The following is a 27228-nucleotide window of genomic DNA, read 5'->3' as shown; positions in this document are numbered from 1 at the left end:
GGAGCAAACTGTGGCACAGAAAAGTAAACAGCTACTAAAACAGCACAGAGCTTTGAATCGGTCCACCATTCAACCACAGCATCCTGCCGTTCACAACAACGCTGTCTCCTGCGCTGGCAGGACCAGCACAACCCGGAATAACTGAGCGCAGAAGAGATCACTGAATTTCAGCAAGTCTGAAGACAAATATACCCACAGAAACCATCACCTAGACAGATAGATACTGCCCAATTTTATAAGATACATCTTTCTTACGTACTACAGAGAGACTAAAGGCAATTTAAACAGACAACTGACATTCATTTCCCTGCACTGTAAGTTTTCAGCATTAAACGGCACGACAAATCTCTTCTGTGCTTGAAAGCAAACGGGAACCCTTGCTTCAGTTCTGTAGTTGTTTTTGTTTTCACACGGGGGTGGGCAGCAGAATGCAGCAAGTTAGACAAGCAGCCGTTGACTTACCCGAATTTATTCACAGCCGCAGCAGTATTCAGCGGAGACGCAGAATTTCCTCTTTGGGCGATAGTCATGCCGAGGTTCCGCGGCAGCACTGGGGTGCCATCCGGCCCCAGGAGGAGACTGCGGGGCTGCTCCTTCAAGGAAGCGGCTAGAGAGGCAAAAATTGAATTGGTACTCAGAAAATGAGGCGCACACTGCAGGTCGCCTGCTCTCAAACCTCGCTCCGAATGAGGACGGAGGACAGACAGGATCCTGGACGTCAGGAGCTCGTTGTCCAAAAAAACGTTCTCGTTCCATTTTCTCGAGAAGGAACCACAAAAAGACAGCTCGGGATGAGCTGGAATCGTGTTGCTCCTGCCGCTGCTTTTTGAATTTGTATTCCCCATGCTCGGCACTGGCTGCCCTCAGACCCGGCACAGTAAAGTGGCCCCAGAGATGCGGTGTTTTTATACCACCTGTGATCCTTCTAGAAATGTAAAGCTGCCACTTAACTTACTGTATTGGCTAAATCAGCAGGTCTGAAGTGCAGGAAATTGGTCCCTACTGTGCCTATTTAGTGTGGAAATTGCAAAGTATCTTCTCCTTTAGTAAAACACCAGAACCTACACACAATTATTCACACCCTACCGTATAAGGGCACAGAACATTTCATGGCAAACGAGAAAAATCTGAGATCACGTAAAAACCACAAGTTCTTTGCAATGCTTATTGCTACCCGATGATTTATATCTGCAAGCGCACACGCTGAATGTAATAGATACCAGAGCTAAATTTAATTTTAATACTGCAGCTTTTTGCTGCTTTTTCAATCTAGACAGACTGTGAACTGGGAAGGTATTTAAAACTTTAATCACTGTTACACAATACGTGGAAGCCTGGAATAGGCTTATAAAAAATGGATACAATTATTTAGCGCTAATGTCTGTAATGAATGATAAGGAACAGGAGACAAAATACACCCTTTTATGCAACGAACTTCAAGGAAAGCAAAGATGAAGAAGCAGGCAGGCAATCTGTACACCGATCGGCGGCAAGGCGTGCGGCTGCCCGGTTCTCAGAGTGCTTTTAAGGACATGGGGGTGGAAGAAATCTCAGGGATGCACAAAGGGCAGGTTTGTCCTACACCCAGCTCAACTCCCCTTTCCCTTGATGTGCCCCTGAGGCTGCGTCAGGGTCTGCAGCTCCCAGCCAAGGTTTATGCATCACCAATTCAGTTTCTCCTGTAGAAACACGGGTGTCTCCCAGCCCCACGCGTCCCCCTCTCCCCACCTGTACTTCTGGCTGCACCCCCACTGACAGTCACCTCTCCCTCAACCAGACACAGCTGCACCAAGGCATGCGTGTTTCTGCCCAGAAAACAGGTTTTTCCACATTTCTTGGTATCCCATACTCCACATGTGCTTGTGTCTCATTCAATCTTCCCTGAAAGAGTCGACTAGAATCATATTAGTGCTGCAGGGGCAGCTTTATCGATGACATTTAATAGAAGTTATATCACCGCATCTTCTCCTGCTGGAAATACCTCTCCTGACACCTGTTTGGGGCTGAAATCTCTTGGCGCATTCCCAGTCTACATCAAACTGGGTAAACTGAGTCCTCCTCCATCACCTCCAAGTGATGAGCTCCAAAAGAGGAGACTAAATAGACATCAGCAAGATGCGGAATTCTTAAACAAAGACTTAATAATAAATGCCCCCGCAGTTTCCATTTGGGGAAGTATTGCAACCATCAGCCATCAGGTTGTCTTTCTGTGCTCCACGAGCCAAGAACATCAAGTTCTTTTTCACAAATCTAAAAGTCTCCAGAGGTAAAGCATGGGGAAAGGAATGGGGGGACACAACCGACACAGTCTGTACCTTTCTTAAAAGGTATGTTGACACAATACAGCTCTTTTTTTTCGCTGGGCACTGCAGTCCGCAGTGTTATACTGTGGGCAAAGACCCACAGTGTCCGTGCTATTTGCTGTTCCTTGAACTTCCAGCTTCTGCTTTTGACAATGGAAAACAAGCACTGGCTGCCTGGCAGAGCCATTTTCTGAGTTCAATTAGCACTGTCTGCACACTGCTGAGAGCCCCTATCGATCCCTGTTAACCTATCGCACCAGACCAGACTGTGTACCGCAGAGCTGTTCCAACGACAAGCCCTACAGCCAACTTTTCCTATTTTCATTATCCCTTACTGTTTCCTATTTTAGCCCCTGCGCTTTCCCTTAAATGCACAAAAAACATTCTTGGTAACACAAACAGCTGCTTATCTTCTTCTAACAATTATTACCTTTGCGCTTCCTTCTTGATAAGGATCGTTTCATGAAGAAATAGACCTCGCAATGCAAGTCAAATGATACTTTAACAAAGGCATATCACAGAATCCCTAAACATTGATAAGGTCACCCCTCAATCTCCTCTTGTCCAGCTCCAGAGCCCCATCTCCCTCAGCCTTTCCTCACACAGGAGATGCTCCACTCCCTTCGGCTCTAGTCACTGTGAATCATCTGAAAGCCCAGAATCCTGCTCTGTTAATGCAGACCTTGTAACATCTACCAATTAAAATGCCATTTAAATCATCCACCTGTGGCCACAATGGTCTTTTCCAGCAGCAAAAAGCTATTTCAAAGCCTATGCTGCAATGGAGCTGCTCCTTCTTCTTGCCTTTTTCTCCCATATCCCTTCTCCCACTTTGGTTCAACCAAGATTTATGTGCAGAGCATTAGTGCTAGCTTGTCTTAGAGATTTCTAGCAACCACTAGCTGCAGGCAAGTTTTAAATAGACAATTATGGAAATCTGATGTAAAACAAGGTTCACAGTTCTAGTCTTTTCAGAGGCCAGAGAATAGACAATCAATGAAAAACGAGCTTATTGATCCCTTTTCACCATGATATTTTGAGGTTACACAGCAAGAAGGTATAAAGAAAAATAAAAAGATAAAGAGATAAAAGCACACAGGAGATTGCTACGAGCCTCCAAGCCATTCCCAATAGAAAAAAAAATGAAGCCATCTTATTAAAAGAGACCTTTTCTGTACTTCAATAACACACTGTGTATAGCCTTTAAAACATATTAAAGAAAAAAATACAATTGAACAGATAAGCCTTGAGCACAGAAATCATTCTTTAGTACAAACCTGGGGAAATGCACCGGGGCGAACTCTGTGGAGATCCAGAAGGTCTGTGCTGCGAGTCTTTCTGCTACAGGAAAAAATACAATGTTCTTACACATACAGACCAAACTTTCACTCCAAACTGACGCATATTTTTTCCTACCACAGAGCACTACCTGTAAGTGAAGCTGTCTACCGAAACCACAAAAGATTTGACAGAGCAACCGTTTTGATTTATTTTCAGTTTCCAGAAGAATGGCATATAGCCATTAACACTTTGTATAACCGCATCAAGCAGAAACCAGACTGAAATAGAACCAAAACTGACATTAACAGCCAAATTAAAGCTATGATCATAAATAATTTACTAAATGAAAGCAAACCCTTTGTGTAGAGTCTTCACTTATGCTTTGCTGATAATTTTACAGCAATACTAACTAAACCAACCCAGCCAATTTCAACCCAAATTCAGACTGCCCATTTGAAATTGCACCTTTGGTAATCTGTACAACTTTCTCCTTCTTACACATGGCACTGACATACAATTTATCGAAATACAGTCTGTAAGAAATGGCTTTCTGGATGTTGCACTTCATTTTGAGCATCTAATTCCTGCCTTCGTTGCTCACTTTGTGCTACCGTTCCCCCTGTGCTCTCTCCTGGCGAGGTTTGTCGGGGCTGACACAACCATGGAAGTTCAGGAGATGGCAAAGAGTGGAAATCAAAGCACCAGAGCAAGGGAAAATTTCAGTTTAAAAGGAAAAAGCACAATGCCTTGACAAGTTTAAAAGGATATATCAAAAAGCCCATAAGAACATTTCTGCCCTCCAAAGAGTCACGTTCTAAATCACCAACAGCTGAAAGCGCTTTCTCTAACCTCTAATTGCCAAGGTTTGAGCTGTTCTGCTCTCTCTCCCCCTCAAGCTACTCCCTATCTGCTACAGTCTCTGAAATCCCAGAATGTCAGGGGTTGAAGGGACCTGGAAAGCTCATCCAGTGCAATCCCCCCATGGAGCAGGAACACCCAGATGAGGTTACACAGGAAGGTGTCCAGGCGGGTTGGAATGTCTGCACAGAAGGAGACTCCACAACCCCCCTGGGCAGCCTGGGCCAGGCTCTGCCACTCTCACCCCCAACAAGTTTCTTCTCAAATTTAAGTGGAACCTCCTGTGTTCCAGTTTGAACCCATTGCCCCTTGTCCTGTCACTGGCTGTCACCCAGAAGAGCCTGGCTCCATCCTCCTGACACTCCCCTTTTAGATATCTGTAAACATGAATGAGTCACCCCTCAGTCTCCTCTTGTCCAGCTCCAGAGCCCCAGCTCCCTCAGCCTTTCCTCACACGGGAGATGCTCCACTCCCTCCAGCATCTTGGTGGCTGCGTTGGACTCTCTCCAGCAGCTCCCTGTCCTGCTGGAACTGAGAGGCCACAACTGGACACAAGATTCCAGGTGTGGTCTCCCCAGGGCAGAGCAGAGGGGCAGGAGAACCTCTCTGACCTACTGACCACCCCCTTCTAACCCAGCCCAGGTCCCATTGGCTTCCTGGCCACAAGGGCCCAGTGCTGGCTCATGGTCACCCTGCTGTCCCCAGGACCCCCAGCTCCCTTTCCCCTACGCTGCTCTCTAATAGCTCATTCCCCAACTTACACTGGAACCTGGGGTTGTTCCTGCCCAGATTCAAGACTCTACACTTGCCCTTGTTCTATTTCATTACATTTTCCCCGTCCAGCTCTCCATCCTGCCCAGGTCTCTGATGGCAGCACAGCTTCCAGTGTCACCACTCCTCCCAGCTTGGTGTCCTCAGCAAATTTGCTGACAGTCACTCTATTCCCTCGTCCAAATCATTGATGAATATATTGAATAATAGGGGTCCCAGTACTGACCCCTGAGGCACTGCACTGGATCCAGGCCTCAACTGGACTCTCCCCCACTGACCACAACACCATGAACACTTGCAGGTTAAAATAACTGAAACTCCCTCAAGTGTAATTAGTTATAAGGAGGAGGAAGTGCTTTCCAAAACCAACACCAGAATAATAATAAAAGACAGAGAGGCAGCTATCGCAGGCGCCACCGTGACAGAGATAAAACATGAACAGCTTAGCAAGATACAAAGTTCATCACAGTTCAGAAATCAAATTGCTTATTCTGCATTGCTCAGCTTATAAACTAGAAACTAACTGTTGTAAACAAATCTCCCTTCACACCCATCCACCAGCTTTGAGATGGCACAAGCTACTAAAATACAGTGGCATAAAATTCAGAGGTGTCACATAATTCAATTATGCTCCCCAAAAAAGTGATGGGTTTGAGCATTCTTCTAAGGGTTAGTCATGCTTCTCACAGACACAAGCAAGGGTAATTTTGAGTATTAAACGTGCCACTTTATTTTCCCTGCATAAATTGTCATAAATTACTATAATGACAAGTTAATAACTAGTCGATGTCTTGAAGATGTAGGGCAATATTCTTTACCCATGTAAATTAATACACTCGCACTAAATTAAACATACTATGTCAAGCACTGTTATTATAAAAGAAGAACAACTTACAAAACCCACCTTGGGTCTGATGCTGCTGCATTCAGCCAGCAAACTCTTGCAGTTCTTATGGACATTCACTGCACAATCTGAAACACACACCGAAAAAGTCTGAAATTATTGTTGTCATTCCCATCTAGGGGGAGAAAGAGTGGGAAATGAAAGACCTCCTAATTTGGAAGAGATGCGGAGTAAGCTTAGGGGTTTCAGAGAGCACCCTTGTGTGTGTTTTGTTCCTTTACACCAAATGCTCAAGGTTTTCCAGTGTGACTCAGAATCACTGACAATGCAATTCACACAAACAAGCACAAGGAGACACTATTGAATGTATTAAGAGTGTTCTGCTTCATCCCTTTTAAGCCAGAGTGCTGCTTCCTGCCTTACATTACAATTCAAAATTGATACAGTTCAAGAAGGCACCAATTCATTGGGCTCCATACAAATAATTCAAACCACGCCACAGACTCAGAGTATTACTTCTTTTCTAGCTTCACAAAGGAATTGTTTCCACATAAAGCAACTAAAGCAGTTCTCTCTCAGCCAAAAGGCATAAAACCATTAACAGGAGAGTAAAATCCAATCTCTTATTTTTTTCCTTATAATAACTACTGCTTGAGAAAACAGGATGACAACCGGTAGCGTCAAATATTTTCTGCGGTCTCGATGCCCGTCTATAAAATAAGATCCACCAGCAAAAGCAGAAGCAGGATACCAGCAACTCAGACAGTAAAGGAAACCAGGATTTCTTTCTTCCCATATCACAGAATCCCAGAGTGTCAGGGGTTGAAGGGCCCTGGAAAGCTCATCCAGTGCAATCCCCCCATGGAGCAGGAACACCCAGATGAGGTTACACAGGAAGGTGTCCAGGCGGGTTGGAATGTCTGCAGATACAAGACTCTACACTATATTTCAGGCATGTCTGTGAAAAGAGAAATAGAACAAAACTGGGAGGATGAACACTGTGCTTTCTAGAGAAAATCTTGTTCATGTTTAAAGAACAGCGGAAAAACTACTTAAGGACTCTTCCTCCAAACAGACCCGTCGGCCGTGCCCGGCGCCGCGGCTGCTGAGCTGCTTGAAGGCTCCTGGCTGATGCAGAGAAACACTCACTTTTAAGTGTCTTCCATAACTCCAGTAAAAGTCAGAACAGGAACAAAATGCTTACATGGCCTTAAACACAAATAAATTAACAAAGACGTAAAAACAAGACAGAGAAAGACTGAGTGCACAGCCCCAGAAGTTACGCAGCTTCTACAAGTGTGGGAAATAAGAGGAGAATATTGCACGTGGAGTACCTGTCACACACAGAATCTCCACAAAAACAATCCCCTCCCATAACTTCTCTCTTATTTGTCATATTTCTACCAATACTGTACAAAAGAAAAGGCACTCTATCTAATTTCCAACACACATGCCTCTGCAAATGCGTGATTTAAATGTATCCAAATTATTCATTTGCTAAGGCTACGTAGAGGATAACAAACGTATTCGCTATTTTGGCATTGATAAGGCCTCTGCCTGTCACCAGAAAACGAGGATTTTGTTCAAAGACAGGCCACAACAACAACCGAATTGTAGACAAAGGCAGCCCCTTTTCCCTTAGACAAAGGAGCAAACTGTAGGACAGAAATCACCACACAAAAGGAAATAGAGAATAAATTCTCCATGACGTTAAGCAGGGTTGGATTCGGGTCCAGCTGCTCCCTTCGGGGCACAGCGGCAGCGGCGATGGGGGATGCATTCCCTGATCAATAATGTAAAACACAATGGCGTATCTTCAGTGATTGCAGTCGATAATTCTTTCCCTATTGATGATCATTAGGAGCAATTCTACTTCAAAAGCCTGGGTACTTTGTTAAGCTAATTGTGAAAGGGAAACAACTTAAAAATGTATTTCAATGTTAACATCATGCGCTCTGTTGAAGATAACCGCTTATATCAGTCTTGGTTGCTATATCTAATAGTTCTGGGTGTTTCCTACGCTGCTGAAGGACTCTTCACACGGCAGGAGAGAACATACTAGAAAACATGAAAATGCTACAGAAAAGCCTCAGAAAAGTGCAGGTAAATCCAAGGACTCGGTTTTCTTAGAGACTATTTGAAAAGCAATTAACGTAATGATTTCCCGGTGGCATTATTTTTGCCCACGTAACAGAAGAGAATTTTGACAAGTGACAGAAGAATCAGACTGTTTTGCAAGCACCCTTAACTGTATAAAATATGCTCCAGCTTTCCCTTTTCAACACACTTTTGCAGGCAGCGCTGAACCAAGTCCATTCCAATTACGGATGAAAACAAGCATTTGAATACCAGTGCATCTGATTGCTGAGAACACCAGTTAAGCTGCCTCGGACGTGGCTGCTGGAGCCAAAGCTGCGACAGCGATCGATAACACGGGATGCCAAGCAAACACACCACAGCTGTGTTTCTGGGATTAAACCTACAGGTTTTGGGATGAAGACTGAGAATTTTGGAAGCATCACATTGTCCCACATCTGCTTACCAGGGGACTGTCACTGAATTGCTCTGCATGGGCCAGCCAGGAACTATTGCTCAGCAACCGGCTGGCACAGGGGCCTCATCCAGCAAAGAAATATTTAAGACCAAGCGGCTCGTAAACATCATAAAAGATCCTATTCACAACTGAGGATAATGAAATTAATACCTGGTGTAATAAAACACCACCTCTTATTAACGAGATGCTTTCCCAAAGTCTCAGGGAAAGCAGTTTACAACTCAAGAGGATGTTATTGGCCATGGCGTTACGACGCCCAAAAGCATCGCCCGATTCACAGGATGCGCGAGGGCAACGAACTTTGCTGAAAATGGGCACATATTTTCTCTCCCGGCCAAATACCTTCCAGTGGATCAGACACTGGTCATGTCCTATAAATGTCTTCCAGAATTGGATTCCAGGACAAATCTATGACTCACCAGATATTATGAGTATTATGACCCTGACCTTTGGTCTGGAACGGCACTGCCCAATAAAATCACTCTTTAAAGGGCATTTGTGAACAGCTAGATCTAACAGACAGATATGCTGGGATGGATCTAAAATTGAATTAGTGGCTCTTTTTTTCCCCTCAAGCATATGGCTTTTTGATGTTTTTTAAATGACGGGTTTCAAAAACCCGTTAAAACAGTGAAGTTCAGACAGGGACTCCTTTTAACAGTGACTCTAATGATACAAGGAGCTCAAGCACTGTTTTAATGCCGGGGTTATATTCACCACCTGTTAAATCCGACCAGCTGAAGAGAGCCACAGACAAAATGGTTTTCTTGTGAAACTCATTTTTCTGCTTTCAAATGTCCGATGCTTCAGGGATCAAAGAGAATCTCTTCCCTTTCTCCTCACCCATACAAGGCAACTCCTTCCTCAAGCCGACAAACAGCTTGCATACGAATGATTAATATAGAATATAACATCTGAATTTATACACAGAGATGGACAGCAGCTGAGGAACTTTACAAAACTACAAAGTGCATGATAAACCTCCCAGGAAAGAGTTTCAGTGCAACACGGAGAAGTTTCTGTATTCGGTAAATCCAGGTCAAGTATCTTCAGGAACTCGGAACAGATTTAACTTTGTCCTAGTGGCTTTGGTGACCCGTGTATACTTGTTTTGCTAATTGCCTAATTGTGTAGAGGCAGAAGCCAAAAACTGGAAGGGTGCAGGGTGATGAGATACTTCACATTCTGAAACAGAGACAGTCTGTGCGAGAGAGCAACACCACTAAATTATGGAGTCTCAGTGGCCCTGTTACAGCATTCCTCTTTGTCTCCAAAAACAACCTATAATTACCCCCTGTATCTGGTTTTATTGTCAAAATATCAGACAAACGGGGGATAGGGTCGTGTCATTCCCAACACCACAAGTCCTCATGGGCTTGGAGTTTTCTTTAAACAGAGAAAGCCAAACCAGAACAAACAAACAACTGATGTTTCTTTTTTTAAAACAATGCGAAGTAAAATTAGCACATTATTCGAGAAGAAATCCGAGGACCATTTTAATTCTCTCACGCTCAACCCTTCCCCCATTCTACAGGAACGCTACGGGACTGAAGCAGCAACTATGACAATCATAAAAGGTATTTAAAATATTTCATAGGTAAACATTAGGTGGAACTACAACACACCATGTCTGATGGCTCCTGTTTGAGAGCCGTGTTTTCTCAACCCTACCAAAGAGAAACTATTACCTCACAACTTCATCAACTAAAAAAAGCCCCCATCTCTGTTAAAAAGGGAGCAAGAAGGAATGGAGAAGCAGCCATTGCTTCTCTTGGTTTTATACAGAGGACACGCATACTACAGCAACAAAACCACAGCACAACATCTTCAAACAACAGTCAGTCGTTTTGTTTATTTATTAGAGCAAAACCCCCAAATACGGTACCAGAAACATCCACAAAGCTGTTCCCGTTGGGAATCACTCCGTGTTTCCCATCATGTCCTCCTACCACAGTTTCCTTTCCAGCACGGACAGGCTAAGCCTACAAGCTGATATTATCTCCCTAATATGCCAGGACGGTGGAATATTTTAAATAGGTCAGTTATCACAATTGCGAGTAAGGAAAAGCTTTTACCATGGTTTTTTTTCTAATATTCAAGCTCTTTTTATGTCCACCCCGGGCTCTTCTCCCTCCTGCAGCCCCAGCACCACAGTATGTGCGTAAGTGACCCAGAACACAAGACGCAGAATTTAATTATTACAAACATAAGGATGCTCAGACACGAGCTGAGGCATCAGGTGAAGAGGTTTCACATCGGGCTACCTCAGTTCGCTTCCCTAACGCCAACAGCAACACGTTACCTCCTTCTTTACTCCCTAAAAGATAAAACCAGGATCTCCACAAGCTGTGTGCCCCAGTTTAATCCCCGAGCAGGTAACGTCGGGCCGGCAATAAACCCGGCGGGATTTGCCACGGGAGGGAAGATAAACCCGCTGCCCCGGCCGAGCTCCGGGTCCCCTCGGTACCGACGTTGCCGGTTCCTCCAGAGCTCCCCAGAGAAACCCCCTCACCGCCGGCACCGCGAAGCCCCGGGACCCTGAGGAAGGGGCCGCGGCCCGGGGAAGGGGGGGGTCCCGGTGCCGGGAGGGGGTGGCGGCGCGGGGGGCCGGGGCTCGGGGAAGCCGGCGGGCGCGCTGACACCCCGCTCGCTTACCGGACTCCCCGGGGAGCCGCCGGTTGCACTCTCGGTCCCGGGAGCCGCCGCCACAGCAACAGGAAACACCCGGTGTCCCGGAAGGAAAAGGGAGATGGATGGGGCTGCGCGCCTGCGCACCGCGGGCCGGCGGGGACTGTCCTCGGCCTCGCTCCCTCAGGGGGGCACGGCCACCCCCGGCCCGCGCTTTTCCCTCAGGGAGGGCACATCTATCACAGTATCACAGTATGTTTGGGATTGGAAGGGACCTCAAAAGCTCATCCAGTGCAATCCCCCCATGGAGCAGGAACACCCAGATGAGGTCGCACAGGAACATGGCCAGGCGGGTTGGAATGTCTGCAGAGAAGGAGACTCCACAACCCCCCTGGGCAGCCTGGGCCAGGCTCTGCCACCCTTACTTTGAGAAGTTTTTTCTCCAATTTAAGTGGAACCTCTTGTGTTGCAGCTTGATCCCATTACCCCTTGTCCTATCATTGTTTGCTACCCAGAAGAGCCTGGCTCCATCCTCATGGCACTCATCCTTTAGATATTTATAAACATTAATAAGGTCACCCCTCAGTCTCCTCTTCTCCAAACTAAAGAGCCCCAGCTCCCTCAGCCTTTCCTCACACGGGAGATGCTCCACTCCCTTAATCATCTTTGCTGCCCTGCGCTGGACTCTCTGCAGCAGTTCCCTGTCCTGCTGGAACTGAGGGGCCACAACTGGACACAATATTCCAGATGTGGTCTCCCCAGGGCAGAGCAGAGGGGAAGGAGAACCTCTCTTGATCTACTAACCACCCCCCTGGCCCGCACATTTTTAAGGAGGACACATCTACCCCCTGTCCTGCACATTTCCCTCAGGGAGGGCACATCTACCCCTGTCCCGCACATTCCCCCTCAAGGAGGGAACATCCACCCAAAGTCCACACATTCCCCTCAGGGAGGGCACATCCACCCCCGTCACGCACATTATAAGGGAGGGCACATCCAACCTCAGCCAAGAGCCACTCGGCCTCACCCCAACGAGGGTCCCAGGCCACCCACAGGGACATTAGAACCGCTCTGGGACATGAGAACCACTCCAGCTTCCTTCCCCCTGAGAGCAGCCATGGCACAGGGGATCTCCCGGGGACCTGTCCTCCATCAGCGCCCAGAACAAAGACAACAGGCCCTTAACGGATGGGATGTAGCATCCCGAGTGACAGCTTTAAGGTGTTTGCGCAGCGCCTGGGACTTTCTCTAAATATACAATTCGTTATGAAGAGCCGGGTGGGATTTGCCATTCAAAATGTGCTGAAGTGTTTACAGCCGCTCCTGCCCGAGCCTTTGCAATGACCCCTGCACAGACAAACAGCAAAAGCAAAGGGGAGTTTCTCTTTGCTATCAGCAGTTTCATGTATGGGCTTGTACAACTACATTGCTTGCTGGAAGAAAAACCCTTTTTCCGGTGAACCAGGCCGCTGAAGTACAGGGGAGAAAACCAGAAGAGCTTGTGATCTAACCTGACCTCCTGATCTGTGATTCACTCTGGGAATTCACGATACCGATCTCCATCACAAGCTCGTCATATTTTAAGTCACGCACATCCAGGCTGCCTGTCGAAAATGCAACACACGCAATTACAAAACGAACTTCCCTCTCCAAATCCACCCTACGGCTTTGCCACAGCTTTGAAAGAACCTGACACTCTTTGGGCTGGAAATGTGCTGAAATCCTGGATTCACCACCACGGGGCCAATATTGTCTCTGGTTTCCACAATGACCTGTTTAATTGATTATATTTTTTCTCTTAATCTTATAGTTTCAAGCTTTTCAGAAACATTCCCTTTTGTGCTACTTCTATACAGGCCTAAGCACAATAACATCCCAGTCGTTTATTAGCGCCTCGCGGCACTACAGAGAAATAATCACTAAGTAAAGCAGTTTGGGGATCAACTGTCACTTTGCGATTAATCCTTAGACACTTCAGACTTTGTGCTTTGCCATAATATAAAATAAAGCACTGCAGATTGCCCAAGTGCAGCCGTCGCACAGGGGACGTGCTGTGCTTGTGCTGCTGGCCCTGGGGCATCTCCGTGAAAATGAGAGCGAAATCTGGCACAGCAACTAGCTCAAAGACGCTGTAGCTTAGAGCTAAACAGAGAGTCTCACCGACTTTCTAATCCTGTGTAATTCTAGAATAACAAAAGATTTCTTATTGAACGAGCTTCAGGTAGATTACAGGTATGAAAAGAAGGTGAAAAGTAGAAAAGGAGGAGCACTGAGAATAGTGTATTCTTCAGCTTGCTTCTCCAAAACCTCTAGAACTGCTGTGAGTGCTCGGCAGGGCCAGCTCTGTGTCAGCAGACTCATCGCTCGGTCAACGTTTCCTCCGAAACCGGCGCTACAAACCACTTTCACATTTCCTTTAGATCCTGCTGCATTGCCTTATAACCGCACGAACCCCCAGATATCGCAGTCGCTCTGGTTTCACCCGCTTTAGTTGGAGTCCTGTCAGTAATCACTTATTCCGAGCAGGACTCCCAGTCCATTTCTCACTGTCATCACGTTACAGCACCCAAACCTCCTTTTCCACCTCAAAATAAAAGCTGTTTGTTGGTTGCGTCTCTCCCCAGAAATGCAAAGTTCCAGGTTGCCTGCTGCTTTTCGGATTTCTCAGAACTCTGTGTGGGCTACAAGCAGAAATTTCAGGATAGAAAGATCAAGTCATTCCTCCCTATGATAAGCCAAAGCTGTTCTTTCCCATATCAGCTTATTGGTGCTCCGCTGGGAATCCTGAACGCAGAAGTATGCAGGCAAAGGGGAATCTCACACACCGAATTTCCAGCCCAAACCAAGAGCTGTCCTGGCCTCTCCTCCTTATAGATAAAAAAGAACGGCTGGGGGATGTTTGCCTGACAAACTGCAGGGACCTGTGTCCTCTGTTTACCCACAGAACCGCTGTGAGAAAGGGAATGGTTCTCCAAACCCTTTTCACAGCAGCCCTGGAGACGAGTTGTTAGAGCAATTTCTCACAGATGAGCCCGTCTGCCGCAGCGGCCAGCACGGGTCAGCCCAGGACAGGCGGCCGCTCTGCTATCCAGAGCAGCGCGCGTTATTGAATTCATTACACTGAGCACCTTCTCTTAAAGACAAGGAGTTTGAGCCTACACAACGCTTTGGATGCATCTGTAGGCTTTCCTTGTGAAGAGGATGGTTGATCCAAGGTCCCTGTGGGGGCCAGGGCTCTGCCTTTCACATAAAGCAATAGAAATGTAACTCTCAACTCACAAAGATGTAAAGACCCAGCTCTAGCCCAGTGCCCAAGCTCAAGTCGCCCGGGGGGAGGCGATCCTCCTGCCATCTGTATTCCAGGGCAGATCCTTGGCTCGCCAGCACCGCTTGGAGAGCTCTGCTCCTGTCAGGGCTTTCCTGGGACTCATCTCTCTCCTGTTGCATAAACTCTGCAAGCATGTTTATAAGAGAGGATTAATTTAGGCACAGAACCTTCTCCACCCTTGACAACAAAGGCTCAAGAGGAGCTTTCTTTATTTCCAGGTGAACAATAAACTTTGAGCTGTGAGTCTCTAGGTTTATGTAACGGTGAAGTTTGGGTGGCCGCTGTTGCTGAGATCGCGAGCGACCGCAATCATTCCTCTTTGTTTTCCATCCCTGCCAGACTCCGAACGTCACATCTGGGAGACTCTGGAGCCGCAGAAACTCTCGCGCGTGTGCTGACACACACCATGGCCTCCTTCCCCCTTCCCTGGGAAACCTTGTGCGTGTGGTGTGAGGATAAACCAGAGCAATCGGGTGGGAGAATGAAACAAGTGCCCACGTACAGGGCCACCTGGCTGCCTGCCCTCCTCACAGCCCATGTGCGTGTTACTAGCAGAACTATTCCTTACTCTGAATTAAAAACATCATCCCTCCTGCTGTTATTACACTTTCCCTAATAAGAAGAGTTCTCACTCTTGTGTTTCCTCACAGCCATGGAAGCCACCAGACTCCTTGTGTCTACTGGGCAGTGACAAGTTCTCATGCTTCCCAACCACTGCCCCATCCATCCTCCCCCTGCTTTCAGCTCATCCCTTTCTTTAACCACCGGATTTCCTTTTCTTATTCTGAGCCTGTTTTGTCTTCTACCACGTGGTGGTGCTGCAGTTAAAAATACCACGGAGATAACAAACAACAGCACCTGACCAGAAGATGGACCAAGAGCTGGCGCAGGCCCAGGGATGGCGAATGTGAGTTCGTGATGAGAAAACAAGAGGAGCAGCCAAAATATCCTCAGATCCTGGCAGTGACTACAGCTCAGGCTCACAGTTCCCACTCCTGAAGGATGGGAAGTGCCACCGGCTACACGGCGGCCCCGAAAGTTACTTTTCCAGAGCCCCATCAGTGACCTGTCAGGAGACCGGCACCGCTCCTAGTGCAATAACGCGAGTGAGCGATATCAACTGTCAGCCGCGCTGCCCAGAAACGGCTTGCCAAGGTTTCAGCCCAGTGTAATCCAAATATAGGCACTCTCAGGCCAACAGCTGTCACACAGCAAGTCCCAGATCGGACCACAGACGGGCCGTTAATTTTAATGAACATCGCAGAATCCTGCCCAATTATGCAGCTGCCACAAAGGGAACACGCGCAAACGAGCTCTGACGCCCACGTTATCCCAGCCAGCTCACCCTGAGCGGCCCAGGAACCCAGAGATGTCAGAGTCTCGAGCACATCCTGGTTCCTCAGCCTTAGCAAGACTCGAGAATACAAATTCCTCATGGAAGGGCTGAGAAACAAGCTAAGATTGCAAACAGAGCCTCTGCAAGGAGGCTCCTCGGAGAGGAACAACGAGGCGTAACTCTGCCTCCTCCTGTAGCATTTGGGTTCTCAATATCCACAAAGCACTTGCTTGTTCAGCTCCTTGCTTCCTACTTTTTGCTGTGACACATGAAAGATGTTCAATAACAGGACCTGTGGTCCTTTTCAGTTTCCTTCCAGCTGCCCTGAAGGGAAAATGTGCTTCTTGCAGCACATGTCCAAGGGCAGCCAGGTTGCTTGTGCCCCAGGAAAGTTTTACTGACCTTAGGAGCCTCTGAGAGACCCTCACTGGAGAGCGAGCAGTGCTTGAGGGAACAGAGTAGAGAAAGAGAGCAATTTTCCCATTTCCAGCAGGTTTTCTCTTCCCACAGGCAATCCCTTGGGAATTAAAATGCTCGTCAGTGCCCTGAGGACCTGCCCCAAAGCAGAAGGACGGGGTTTGTCCCTCAGCCCAAGCCATGCAGTGATGCCACGGGGAAAGCATGAGGACAGAGCCCTACGTGTGCCAGCAAGGGGCTGCTGCCTATCCTGTGCAAACTTACATCTGAAAAGCAACGATCTCACCCGTGCAAGTTCTGGGAGGCACCGTTTGACTTTTGCGTTAGTTAATAACGTTTTGGATGCTCTAGAAATCCTTGTGCTGGTGCAGAGGGTGGATGCTGAGCTGAGACACGCTGCATCTGGGAGAAACAGGCTAAAAGATCCAGCTACATGCAGGCAGCAGGGACACTGGCGTGGGCAAAGCAGTGTTGTAGAAAGAATTATTAGAAGTTGACCTGAACTTTCCTTGGGGGAAAGAGGCAGGAAATGGTCAAGTGGCCAAAGAAAATGAGGATAAACTATTGCCAGGCAGGATTTAGAGGTAGTTTAGAGCGTCTGGAGAAACAAGCAAGCCAGGCCGAGCAGGGTGGTGGGTACGGCCAAGCCAGAAGAAAAGTGAAGCAATCCAGAAGGCAAATTCAGCAGAGAAAGGGTCAGGGGAGGCCGAGGGGCTGAGCAGCGACAGCCGTACTCACTCAGGCACTGCAGACCACTTTTATTCACAAGGGGTTTGGCACACAGGGAGCAACTGGTGCAACTGGAGAAAACCCCCGGCACAAGCTGGTGCCCATTGATCTCTTTCCACCTCTCTTTTGGTTCCTTCACATCTTTCTCCTTCTCCCTCTCTTTTGGTTGCTCTTTGTTCTTACCCTGGAAGGAGAGAAAACCACAGCTGCGTTACAGACCTCGCGCTGCCCCACACGTTCCTTTCCCCACTGAGAATAACAAGCTGGTGCGCAGGAAATACAGCGGGCACCCTTGTCCCCCAGCTTTTGAGATGGTTATGCTTTTCCCACACGCCTTCCTAAGGCTCAGGACAGTCCCTCTGGGACAGGGCTGTGTGTGACAAGGGGACACGTCTGTGCCGCAGCAGGCTCTCCTTGTCCCAGCGGGACGTCCAGGCTGTCACCCGGCCAAAGCACCCCTCAGCCAGCCAAGAGGAATCCAGCTCCAGCTGCCTGCTCTGTGGGGCTCAGCCTCCCTTTTTGGCCTGAAGGATTCAACAATTCCTCCTGCAGCTTCAGCACGTCTCCCTCACCTTATCCTTCTGCCAGGACCCAGTGACCCGGCTCCGCAGGGAACTCAGGCGCCGCATCACCTTCGTGCCTTTCTCCGCTTTATCGCTCTTCCCACTGTCCTCATTTCTGAAACAAAACCAAAACCAGATTAATTAAGGGGAAGTTAACCGGCCAAGCCTAGTGCAGGGAGGTCACTGATGAAGTTTGCCTGAAGTATTTATTTTGGGACCTCACCGCCAAGCTTTCCATCCCCTAGAGGATCTGACTCGCTGTCTGTCATGTCGTGTCATGGCCAAAGAAAATGAGGATAAACTATTGCCAGGCAGGATTTAGAGATGGGAAATCTCTGCAAATAAGGAGCTGAACTTTCAAATTATTTGTGCGATTTCTGGCTGTCTCTGTTTTTATTCAGTGCCACGTTCAATACGGCCTTAATCCTGGCTGAACCGCTGCAGAGAGCGGCGTCCTGCACGCAGTGCTGTCAGGGCAGTGGAGCCGAGACAGAGCGGGGCTTGAAATCAGCTGTCCTGGGGATGAATGTGTGTGGGTTGCCACCTGTGTCACTTACTCGTTAGACAGAAACTCAAACCAGGTGAGGTTCTGCTGGGAGGAATCGCTGCCTTCTTGCACACGAGCTCTCTGCTTCGCCCTGCGCGGGGAGAAGGCGTCAGACACACGGCAGCAAGGCTTAATTTTGAAGATGGGGTGGGAACGCGTTCAGAGTTACGGAAGAGGCACGTGAAATGCTACTTCTGCTTGCGATTTTACCCAAGTTTTACTGGAAAAATGTTCTGGTACCTTGGGGATTTTTCCCTCATGGGACCAAGTGTCACTCGCCCCATGGGTCCCCACCCTCTTCCTCATCCCTCTCCCACACACACTCACCCATGATATTGTTTCAGCTCCTGAAGTACCTGCTGGACAATCAACCTACCAGGGATGGGACAAAAGAAAAGTGAGAGGTTAGAAAACATCCTTGTGAAGACATTCTGCACCCTACAAAGCACGGGGCGCTGGTCTGTGACCAACTGCTGAGCGGTGCCCCAGCATGGCTGGGAGCTCCTTGGCTATTTCATCTCCAAGAGCTCAGATGTACCCAAGAACCTCAAAACAGGCAGGACTGACAATACCTACACGTGGTCTGGGGATACATGGTCCTTCTCCAGCATCTCCAGAGCAGGGGGTTCAACACCTGCAACACAAAATGCTCTCTGTAGGGATCCTGCTTGGCCTTTTGCAGGGCACCGTGTTGTGAGCTACACGACTGGGCAATATTAATCTTGCTGGGCTACCACTCTGCCTTTAATGGGGAGGGAGAAGTGCCAGGAGGAGTTAGGGAGGCAAAAGCCACCTCACCTTCCTGTGTTACCCCTCTGTTCTCCAGCAAGTATTACACTAACTTCTGAGGATCCTGCTTGCAGCTACAGGGCAGGAGCTGCCACCAGCCCAGAGACCCTCCCCATAACAGCCTGGCCACTTCCCCGGCTCTTAACGAATCTCTGTATCTTCCTCCAGGTGAGAGAGGTCCATCAATCCAGCAGCAGGGAGCAGGCTGAAATCAAGTTTACAGGTGTTTTTCTAAGGCTCTTCACTTCAGTGCAGAAACCAGAACACGCCAGCCTTGTCCCACAGCCTGGGACCACGACAGAGGGAAGGGCAGAGGACGGCTAGGCTTGCAGAACCTACATCTCCAGTTTTTAATCTGCTTCATCACAAACACCTTGAAATAATAGCATACTGTATAGATAGCCTGTACCCACCTCGCACGGCTGGGACAGAAGTGCTGGAACTGGAAGGTGTCTGAGGGGACGCAACTGTCTCGCAGGCTGGTGGGACAGACTTCGACCTCAGCCTCTTCCCGTTGCTGCTGCATTCCTGGAGAAGTAAAAAGTCATGGACATCTTTGGTGTATCAGAGCACAGGGTTAGATCCAGGCTCAAGATATCACTGGGAACAGGCTGAATCCGCACCCCTTCCCTCTCGTTTTGTCGGGGTGATGAGGACAGGACACCGTAAGGCCCAGATGTTTGTCGGCTTCAGCTCTGGGCTCCAAGGAGCCTGGAGCAAGTGACACTTGTGACCAAAGCCTTCCCAAGTGCTTCTCGCTTTTAGAGGATACGTACCACTGCGATACGATTGTCCTTTTAATATTAATTGAATCTAAAGAACTTCCCCGAATGAAAGCAGTGTGAAAGGGGGAAGATCACGCTGCTGTCTTCAACTACATAGCAGAGGATTATAGAAAAGATGGAGCCAGGTTCTTCTTAGAGGTGCAGAGTGACAGGATGAGGGGCAAGAGGCAGAGGCTACAGCACATAGGCAAAGCAGGCTGTGATAAACCATCTCCCAGGGCCCTTGTCCTGCAAGAAGAGGCCATTTGTCCCAAAGCAGATAAAGCCCGTCCTCACTACAGTTCCTGCGGACCTCCCGGCGTACCCAGTTCAACGCTGGCATCAAAGGGGTCCAGCCTGCAGCTGCCACCTGCCTGGGTCACCTTCTGCACCCCAGCCTGCCCTCGCACACTCACCGCCTCCTCCAAGCCAGGGCTGACCGTGAGGGTCGGTCGTAATGGTTCTATCTCCACTTTGATCACCACGCCGCCCCCGCCGCTGCTCCAGGTTTCCCGTTCTCCTTTGGGCAGCTGAAGGGACACCCGAGGCTGCGGGCAGGACTGGCTCCCCTTCTCCACGTCCTCCTGCTCTGGGTCGCTGCCCATCTCCGTGGCATCCAGGCTGAACCTAATTCGAGGAAGAGGAACAAGCCAGTTGAGCAGACCCGTCCCATTATGTGGCAGAGCCCCTGCAATGTCCTGCCCTGGGGCGGACAGTCCTGAAGAGCTCCTGCAACTGGGACAAGGAGGCTCTGGGACAAGGAGGCTCTGGGACAAGGAGGCTCTGGGACAAGGAAGGGTCACCACGGCAGGCACGTGGCAAAGGAGATGCCAGGAAGTGTCAGCCTGGACACCAAGTCCTGAGCCTGTTCAAAACAGCTTCTCTGGCTGCCATCCGCTAGTCCACGAGCTCCTTGGTCACCCGGGGTGTTTAGTGCCCGCCGGCTCTCGCTGATCTCTTAGCAACTCCTGAGACTGAGCAGCCACCCAGCAGCCTGCCTGGCCTGCGTGGGAGCTGCTGCTCCGCTCGCTGCCCTGCCAGCAAAGCCCTCCGCGCATTTAGAAATGGCACAAGTTGTCGTTTATCAAATCATCACTGTGGCATCGTGTCATAAATCATGCCCCCACCGGGGCCCAGCTTTGAGGAAGGAAAAAGCACTAATTTTCTGGGAAATGAGGGGCAGCTCAGCTCCCCCAGTGCCCCACGGTTTCCCGAACACCAAGTACTGTTGCAGTGCCAACAGCACAGGAGCAAAATGATGGATAGGGCTCAGTGGAAAATCTTACTCTCTGCATGGGTTCTGTCTGCAGATCGCTGTCACTTCGTTCTCCTGCCAGAGACAGGCGTCAGGAAGCATTTGCTTAGGGGACAGCGGGTGGGTGCCCCTTCCCTGGCTCGGTGATTAATCACCCAGCGAGGGGACCGGAGGAGTCCCTGACGCCGGCAGCCGCTCTGTGCCGCTGCTTGTGTGCCCATTACACAGAATAAACTGTGAATGATCCGCGCCACATGGAACAATAGGTCTGAGAACCAAAGCTGGAGCTTGACAAAGAACTGCCAAGATTTCAGGCTGAGATAATTTTTGGGTACCTTATAAGGAGGGGAGATAAAAATAGTCCTTGCTGGCTTGCACCTCACTCCCTGTCACCCGGGAGATCAATACATTTGTCAGCAGGGAAAGTGGGGATGTAGGAACCTGGAGACCAAGGGAAGCTCCAAGGAGCCATTAAATCTCAACATCTGTTCTTCCACATCCTGCCCAGCATGAGCAGTAGGTGTCCAGCTGCTTTGGCAGATGCTGATAAGAGAGCGAGGCCACCCAGGAGCCCAGGGCAGCATGGTGGCTCCAGTCTCACGCAGCATCGCTGGACCGTATATACTAAATATCGCTCGCGGTCCTGCTGTACCTGCGTTTGCAGTCCACGGGTGACAAAGGGCTTTCCCAGCTGTGCCTCCGAGAGGTCGACATGGATCTCACCAGCGTGGGGAAGGACTCCGTGGCCTCCTGCGTGTCCGGCTCTTCGTCTGCCTCTGCAGGACACTCCGAAGTGGTGGTACCATCCTCTGGCACCGCCGCGCAGGAGCAAACCTGGCCTTTGTTCAGAAAACGGCAGTCGGCCTCGCCGTAACGCACCGAGCAGGAAACGGGGTTGGAAAAAGCAACATCCACAGATATTTTGCTCAAAGCCCCCGGTCTCTCTTCCAACAAGCGGATGGCGGACACGGCCTGGGTCGCTTGTTCTGGCTGCGCTGCCATTTCTGGCTCCGTTTTGGCAACCGGCGGGCTCGGGAGCCCCAGATCTCGGTAATACTCCGTGCCATGGAGAGCGGAGTCCGAGAGGAGATCCTCCGTGCTGCTGTGCAGGTCTGCCGCTGGGACATCCAACTCTGTGGAAGACGAGTCCTCCTGCAGAGACAGCGACAGCTGAGCTCACAAACCCCACCCGAGAGGGGTTTGCACCCACCCTGCGAAGGCGACACCTCCAATGCGGAGCTGGAGCTGCTTTGCTTTGCTTTCTCATGGCAAACAGCCCACCTGCCGCTAGCGGGGTCAGGCCTGCACCTGCAGCTCAGCTTATCCCACCAGACTTTCTAACAGTAGATATAATCTGATAGCAGAAATGGTCTAATAGTGTCCTGCTGTGCCTCGCCAGACCTGCCCCAGCCCCACCAGCTCAGCTCCCTCCAGCCCCCGCATCTCTCTGTACCTTATTCCTCCCAACTCCAATACCAAAATCACATCTGTATGATTTTTCCCAGCAGCAGAAGCAATATAACCTCGTATTCCTTGATAGTCTGGACCAGCAGCCCTTCGCTCCGTCCTTATTCCACCGCAGCCCCTCCGAACACGCTGACTGTGGCTCCTGCCTCGCGCGGTGGCAGCGCAGGGAAAGGGGACACTTGCCTTTTCCTCGGCCATGGTGCTGCAGAAGGTGTCATCCTCAGCAATCAGGGACGGGAGGAAGGTCTTGGGGCTGGGATACTCCAAGGCAGGGTTGCTGTGGTCGGCGAACTCCCGTAAGCATGGCTTGCAGTCGGACCCTGCGAGACAGAGGAGGTGACAGCGGGTGGGCAGGAGGGATGTAAAATGACAGAGAGGTGACATCAGGCATCACCCAAACGCTCTGCGTGGCCCTCTGCTCCCCTGGCCCTCGCAGACAGGCGGTTTGGGGACCTGATCCTGTGGAACATGGTGCGGGGGTCAGCACAAAGCTCACCCCTCGAGCCACACGTGTGCCGGGCAGAGAGCAGGCTCGCACCCTCCCAGCCTCCCCCTCGGCATCGACATTATGGACCTTTAACCAGAAATCTGTGGGGAACAATAAATAAACCCTGACTGCTTTTATTCTTATCCATAAGGAATAAAGGATGGCACTGGGAGCCCAAACTGGAGGCACATTAGTGGCTCCAGCAGCACCGAACGCGCAGAGTGACAGCGGGAAGTGGAATTCCCCGGTGCGGGCGCTCTCGTGTGGATTTTCCCCGGGCAGGATGTGAACCTGAATGTGTCCACACCTCCCCGGAGCTCATTGAGAAACAAATGCAGGGTCTGGACGCGCTTTGCGGCACAACAGACCGTGCGGCTGACTGAAGCGCGTTCTTAGGTAACGAGGCACGCTGTCAATGTTCACCACGGTCTCTAATGCATCGCGTGGATCGTGAAAAGCCCTTTGATTCCTTCGAGATACACAGAGCTGGGCTGAGCAGAGCAAAGCCAGGCTCTTGGCCGGAGCACCGCAGCGGATCTCGGAAGATGCACAGCACAGCAGCAAGAGAATATAAGAGAATATTCCACCCAACGGGGAAAAAACAGCAAGAAACTGCTAGAAACTCGTCATACTCCAGGAAATCCAAGTGTAAAAAAGAATAATATAAGGGAAGTCTTGTTGCAAACCACGCTCCCAGATGCCTTGCATCCTGCTGTGGGTTCGATGCTGTGAAATGCAGCCGGGGCTGCGCGGGGCCAACTAGAAAAGGCAAAACGCGAGGGGGACTTTGGAGGTTTGTTCCTCGGGTCCCGTGCCAGGTTTTCTGTCTGAAGGAGTGTCTGGCGTGTTTAACCGTGTGCGGTCATTTCAAGGGGGGATCTATAAATAATACGGGAAGAAAGCACGCTTTGAAGGCACTATTTTGATTAAGGGTTTTTTAACTATACGAGCAGGGGAAATCTGAAACAGGCTTTCCAACAAGGTTGTGCATTTTTAATTAATAGGCAAATTCCTGCCCGGGATGTCCTAGAGCCGCGTCTGTAATGCTCTGTCTGTAAAACTGGTGGGTTTACCGAGTTAGTGAACACTTTGCTTTCCACAGATGCACCTGGATCGCCTCTAATCAGCTCGTAAACAACAATCAGCATTTTGAAGGGAATATGCATTTGAACCCGGGCAGGTTTTGCCCTGAGGTTGAAGGAAACACGGCCAAAGATGTCAGCGAATCCCCAAAGCTGGGGATTGAAGGGAACCAAGGGCAGGAACCAGGCGGTGGGGAGAGTCCCAGGATGAAGTGGAACGTGCAAGGAAGGAGGAAAACTGAGGTCCCCTGCTCTGGCCATCCCCTGTAGCAGCGAATGACCCGCGGGAAGAGCAGCCGAGCCGCGGAGGCGCAGGAGCTGCCACGTGCCGCGGGCTGACAGAGCCCAGAGCTAAAACAAGGAGGTGTTTCTCCTCCTCTGACCACCCCGCCTGCCCCACGCTGGGCCTGCAGCTGCCTCCAGCTCCGAAGTGCATCCCTGGAACAGAGTCAGCTCCTCGGAGGCCTGGAGAACATTCCCCATGCTCTGGCTGTGCCTTGCAGGGCTCAGGGTTTGGCCAAGACATGGGCTACAGTTAACAGACCCTCCTCGAGCCCCACCGGAGGATGGATATATCCTCCTCGGAGCCTTCAGACGGTCCCGTTTGGACACGCGATAAATCAGGTTTGCAGGCAGGCTCCGGTGAGCGCGGCGGCAGCGCACGGGGCCACGGCCATGGGGAGAGACCATTTTAGGCAATGTGCGAGCAGCAGACGCGACAGTTCAGGGCTCCCTGTATCTAACGCCTCGGTGGGTTGATGCTGGGCTGGCACCGTGCGTAGAGCCGCGCTGTGCCGACAATGTGGGGCTGACAGTGGGGAAAAAAAGTGTTTTCAGGCATCAGGTTCTGGTGTGATGAGCAAGGAAGGAGCTGCATGGAGGATGCACAGGAGAGAGACAGGTCTGAGGGGCTGCCCACACCCCTATAGCCACAATCCAGGTGGTGACCCATATATCAGCAAACTCCGGAGCCCCTCAGGTCCCTGAGACTCTGTGCTCCAGCCCGTTTGGAAGGATCGATGCTCCATCCGGCTGCGGCGCGGTGACAAAGGGACAGAGCATCCCGGCTCCCCGGCACACAGCGGCGTCCACCTTTCCTCAGACGGGATGACAAAACGACGCTTTGAAGAACACAACACTGTTTGCTTTAGGAGAACATTAGGCAGATTAGGTATTGCCGTTGCTTAATTCGCCTCTGGCCGGGGACCATAAAAGGTTATTGCTGGAGGGAGCAGCGCAGAGGAATTCCCAGGGCAGAGCGGGCGAGAAGCGGCGCTGGCTGAGCCGGCGGGTCCTGCACACGAGCGGGGCTCTGCCGTGCTTGGCCACGGCTTCCCGGCAGCAAAACGTGACAATTCTGACCTCCTGCACGGAGAGGAAGGACATAGGGACAGTCTGGGACGTTCCCAGGCATTTTGATGCCCTGGGGATGGTGAGATGAGCCAGCTGAGCTGGTTTGTCTCAAGGCAAATGAAACACCGTGCTGCCGTGACCACACGCAGGGGAGCCCAATGAAATATTTAAATATTCCCATTTCAGACTTGTAGCTGACACCTCCCTCCTGCAACTGGTTCCCTTGGATGGGCCAGTCGCTGGAGATGTCCCCACAAGTGCCACAGCGGGTGGCAGCGGCCAAGCAGCCAGTGCTGGGACACGACCCACCTGCCTGCTCGCGGCTCAGGACGCGGCTCAGGACGCGGCAGGTCCCCCAGCGACCCCGCGGCCGGCGGAGGAAACATCAGAGGAAACACAGACGTGAGCTCTCGCCATCACATCCTCCGAGCATCAAACGCTCTCTGCATCTCCCCCGGGGAAAGGCCACACCAAACGGTGGGAAACGGGGCACTGGGTAGTTCTGTACGCAAAACAATCCCAGGAGGAAGGACAGAGCAGGCATTTCCCAGCAATCGGGAGTAGAGAGTGTCAGGAAACCAAGGAAAGCGTCATGAACAAGAAATAAAATGACTCCGTCTCCTCCTGGCTCTGCTGACCCCCCCCCAGCTGCCCGTTACGTACCGGCCTGCAGCCCGGAGCTGGAGGGTGAAACCTCCGTAAAGCGAGCGCCGAACTGCGGTGCCAAAACCCGGCTGAAGCGCCGTCCTGCGCCTGGTCTGGGCCCCACATCGGCGTTGGCAGCGCTGGGCTGGCTCAGTGAGCCGGGCTGGAGGAGGGGAGCAGATAAGCCGCCCGACACTGTAACACACTGTACAGAGAGCTGCTGCCTTATCACCGCGCCTGGGGCCTGGGGTTTGGGCAACGGGGGCACCAGCGCAGAGCTCAGCTGAGGGGTCTCGGTGGGGCTGGGGGGGATTTGCAGCCCCTGTGATGCTCCTGAAGTCACAAGGAAGAGCGGCGGTGCAGGTTCCTGCAGTGACCCCGCGGAGAGAAGGTCCCCATGGAGCCCCAGGGCTCACCCCGGATCAGATCCCACGCGACCCTGCTCTGAGTTGACCTCCCTTTGACCGCTCAGTCTGGATCCTGGTCCCCTGCACACTCACACCAGAAAAGAACTGGGGGTAGAGGGGAAAACGGCAAAGGAGAAAGTGCTGGCAGTTATAGAGAGCTCTAATGTGGCAGATAAAGGCACCCGAAAGCAGCAGGCGGGTTTGCAGGCAGGGACGGCAGCGTCCGGCGCCTCCGGGACTGCAAATGTCCCATGTCCCAGGGCTCTTGTGTCCCCTCTTTACACCGCATGCAGGGATGAGCCCAGTTCACACCATCGCTGGCATTTCCCATTGCGGCTGCTGGATACCATGAAGACCAAACATGGGGGGTCTGCTCCTCAGCCCCCTCCGAAAGACCAGAGGAATCTCCTCCACAGCATCTGCTCCAACACCGAGCTCTGACGCGGGGCTGAGCGCCCACCGTGCAGACACCGCACCTCCCGCTCGCTGGCAGCAACGCAACACGGCTATTGCAAAACCAGAAGGCTGATGTTTAACCCATTACCCAGCTCCGAAAAGCACAAACGTGCCTCAAAAAGACGACGAAACGGATGGAAAAGCGTTACAAATAAAAGCAACGCTTACGCAGCGCTCTCTGCGGCGACGAGCAGGGCGCACGCAACACGGGGACCCCAGCGCCCGGCGCTCGCGCGGGCTCTCCCAACGCGCGGCTCAGACTCCTCTCCCCGCACGAGGGGCCGTTACCTCGCTTAAACGACCATCTCTTCTTCCAGCGCTTGGAGAACGACGGCCAGGAGTGGTTGAGCAGCGAGTCTGACAT

The 27228-nt window shown here is 50.7% G+C and overlaps 1 protein-coding gene across 1 annotated transcript in view; it reads right to left on the bottom strand.

Annotated features, from left to right (window-relative positions):
• ARHGEF18 (Rho/Rac guanine nucleotide exchange factor 18) overlaps positions 1–27228 on the bottom strand; it is a gene marked incomplete at its 5' end in the record, with an annotated part of 41008 nt that extends 13780 nt beyond the window's left edge. Inside the window, 13 exons of the mRNA XM_080359509.1 lie at positions 463–607; positions 3581–3644; positions 6118–6185; positions 17059–17233; positions 17622–17727; positions 18170–18250; positions 18487–18531; positions 18736–18793; positions 19362–19476; positions 20129–20339; positions 21620–22119; positions 22618–22754; positions 27153–27228. Of these exons, the coding sequence (XP_080215635.1) occupies positions 463–607; positions 3581–3644; positions 6118–6185; positions 17059–17233; positions 17622–17727; positions 18170–18250; positions 18487–18531; positions 18736–18793; positions 19362–19476; positions 20129–20339; positions 21620–22119; positions 22618–22754; positions 27153–27228 (1781 nt within the window). The remainder of the gene's footprint in view (positions 1–462; positions 608–3580; positions 3645–6117; positions 6186–17058; positions 17234–17621; positions 17728–18169; positions 18251–18486; positions 18532–18735; positions 18794–19361; positions 19477–20128; positions 20340–21619; positions 22120–22617; positions 22755–27152) is intronic.

The sequence above is a fragment of the Nesoenas mayeri genome, assembly GCF_963082525.1.
Source record: "Nesoenas mayeri genome assembly, chromosome: 25".
NCBI classification, from domain to species: domain Eukaryota; kingdom Metazoa; phylum Chordata; class Aves; order Columbiformes; family Columbidae; genus Nesoenas; species Nesoenas mayeri.
Note: the sequence above shows the minus strand (reverse complement) of the source record. Positions and strands in the feature narration are given on the sequence as shown.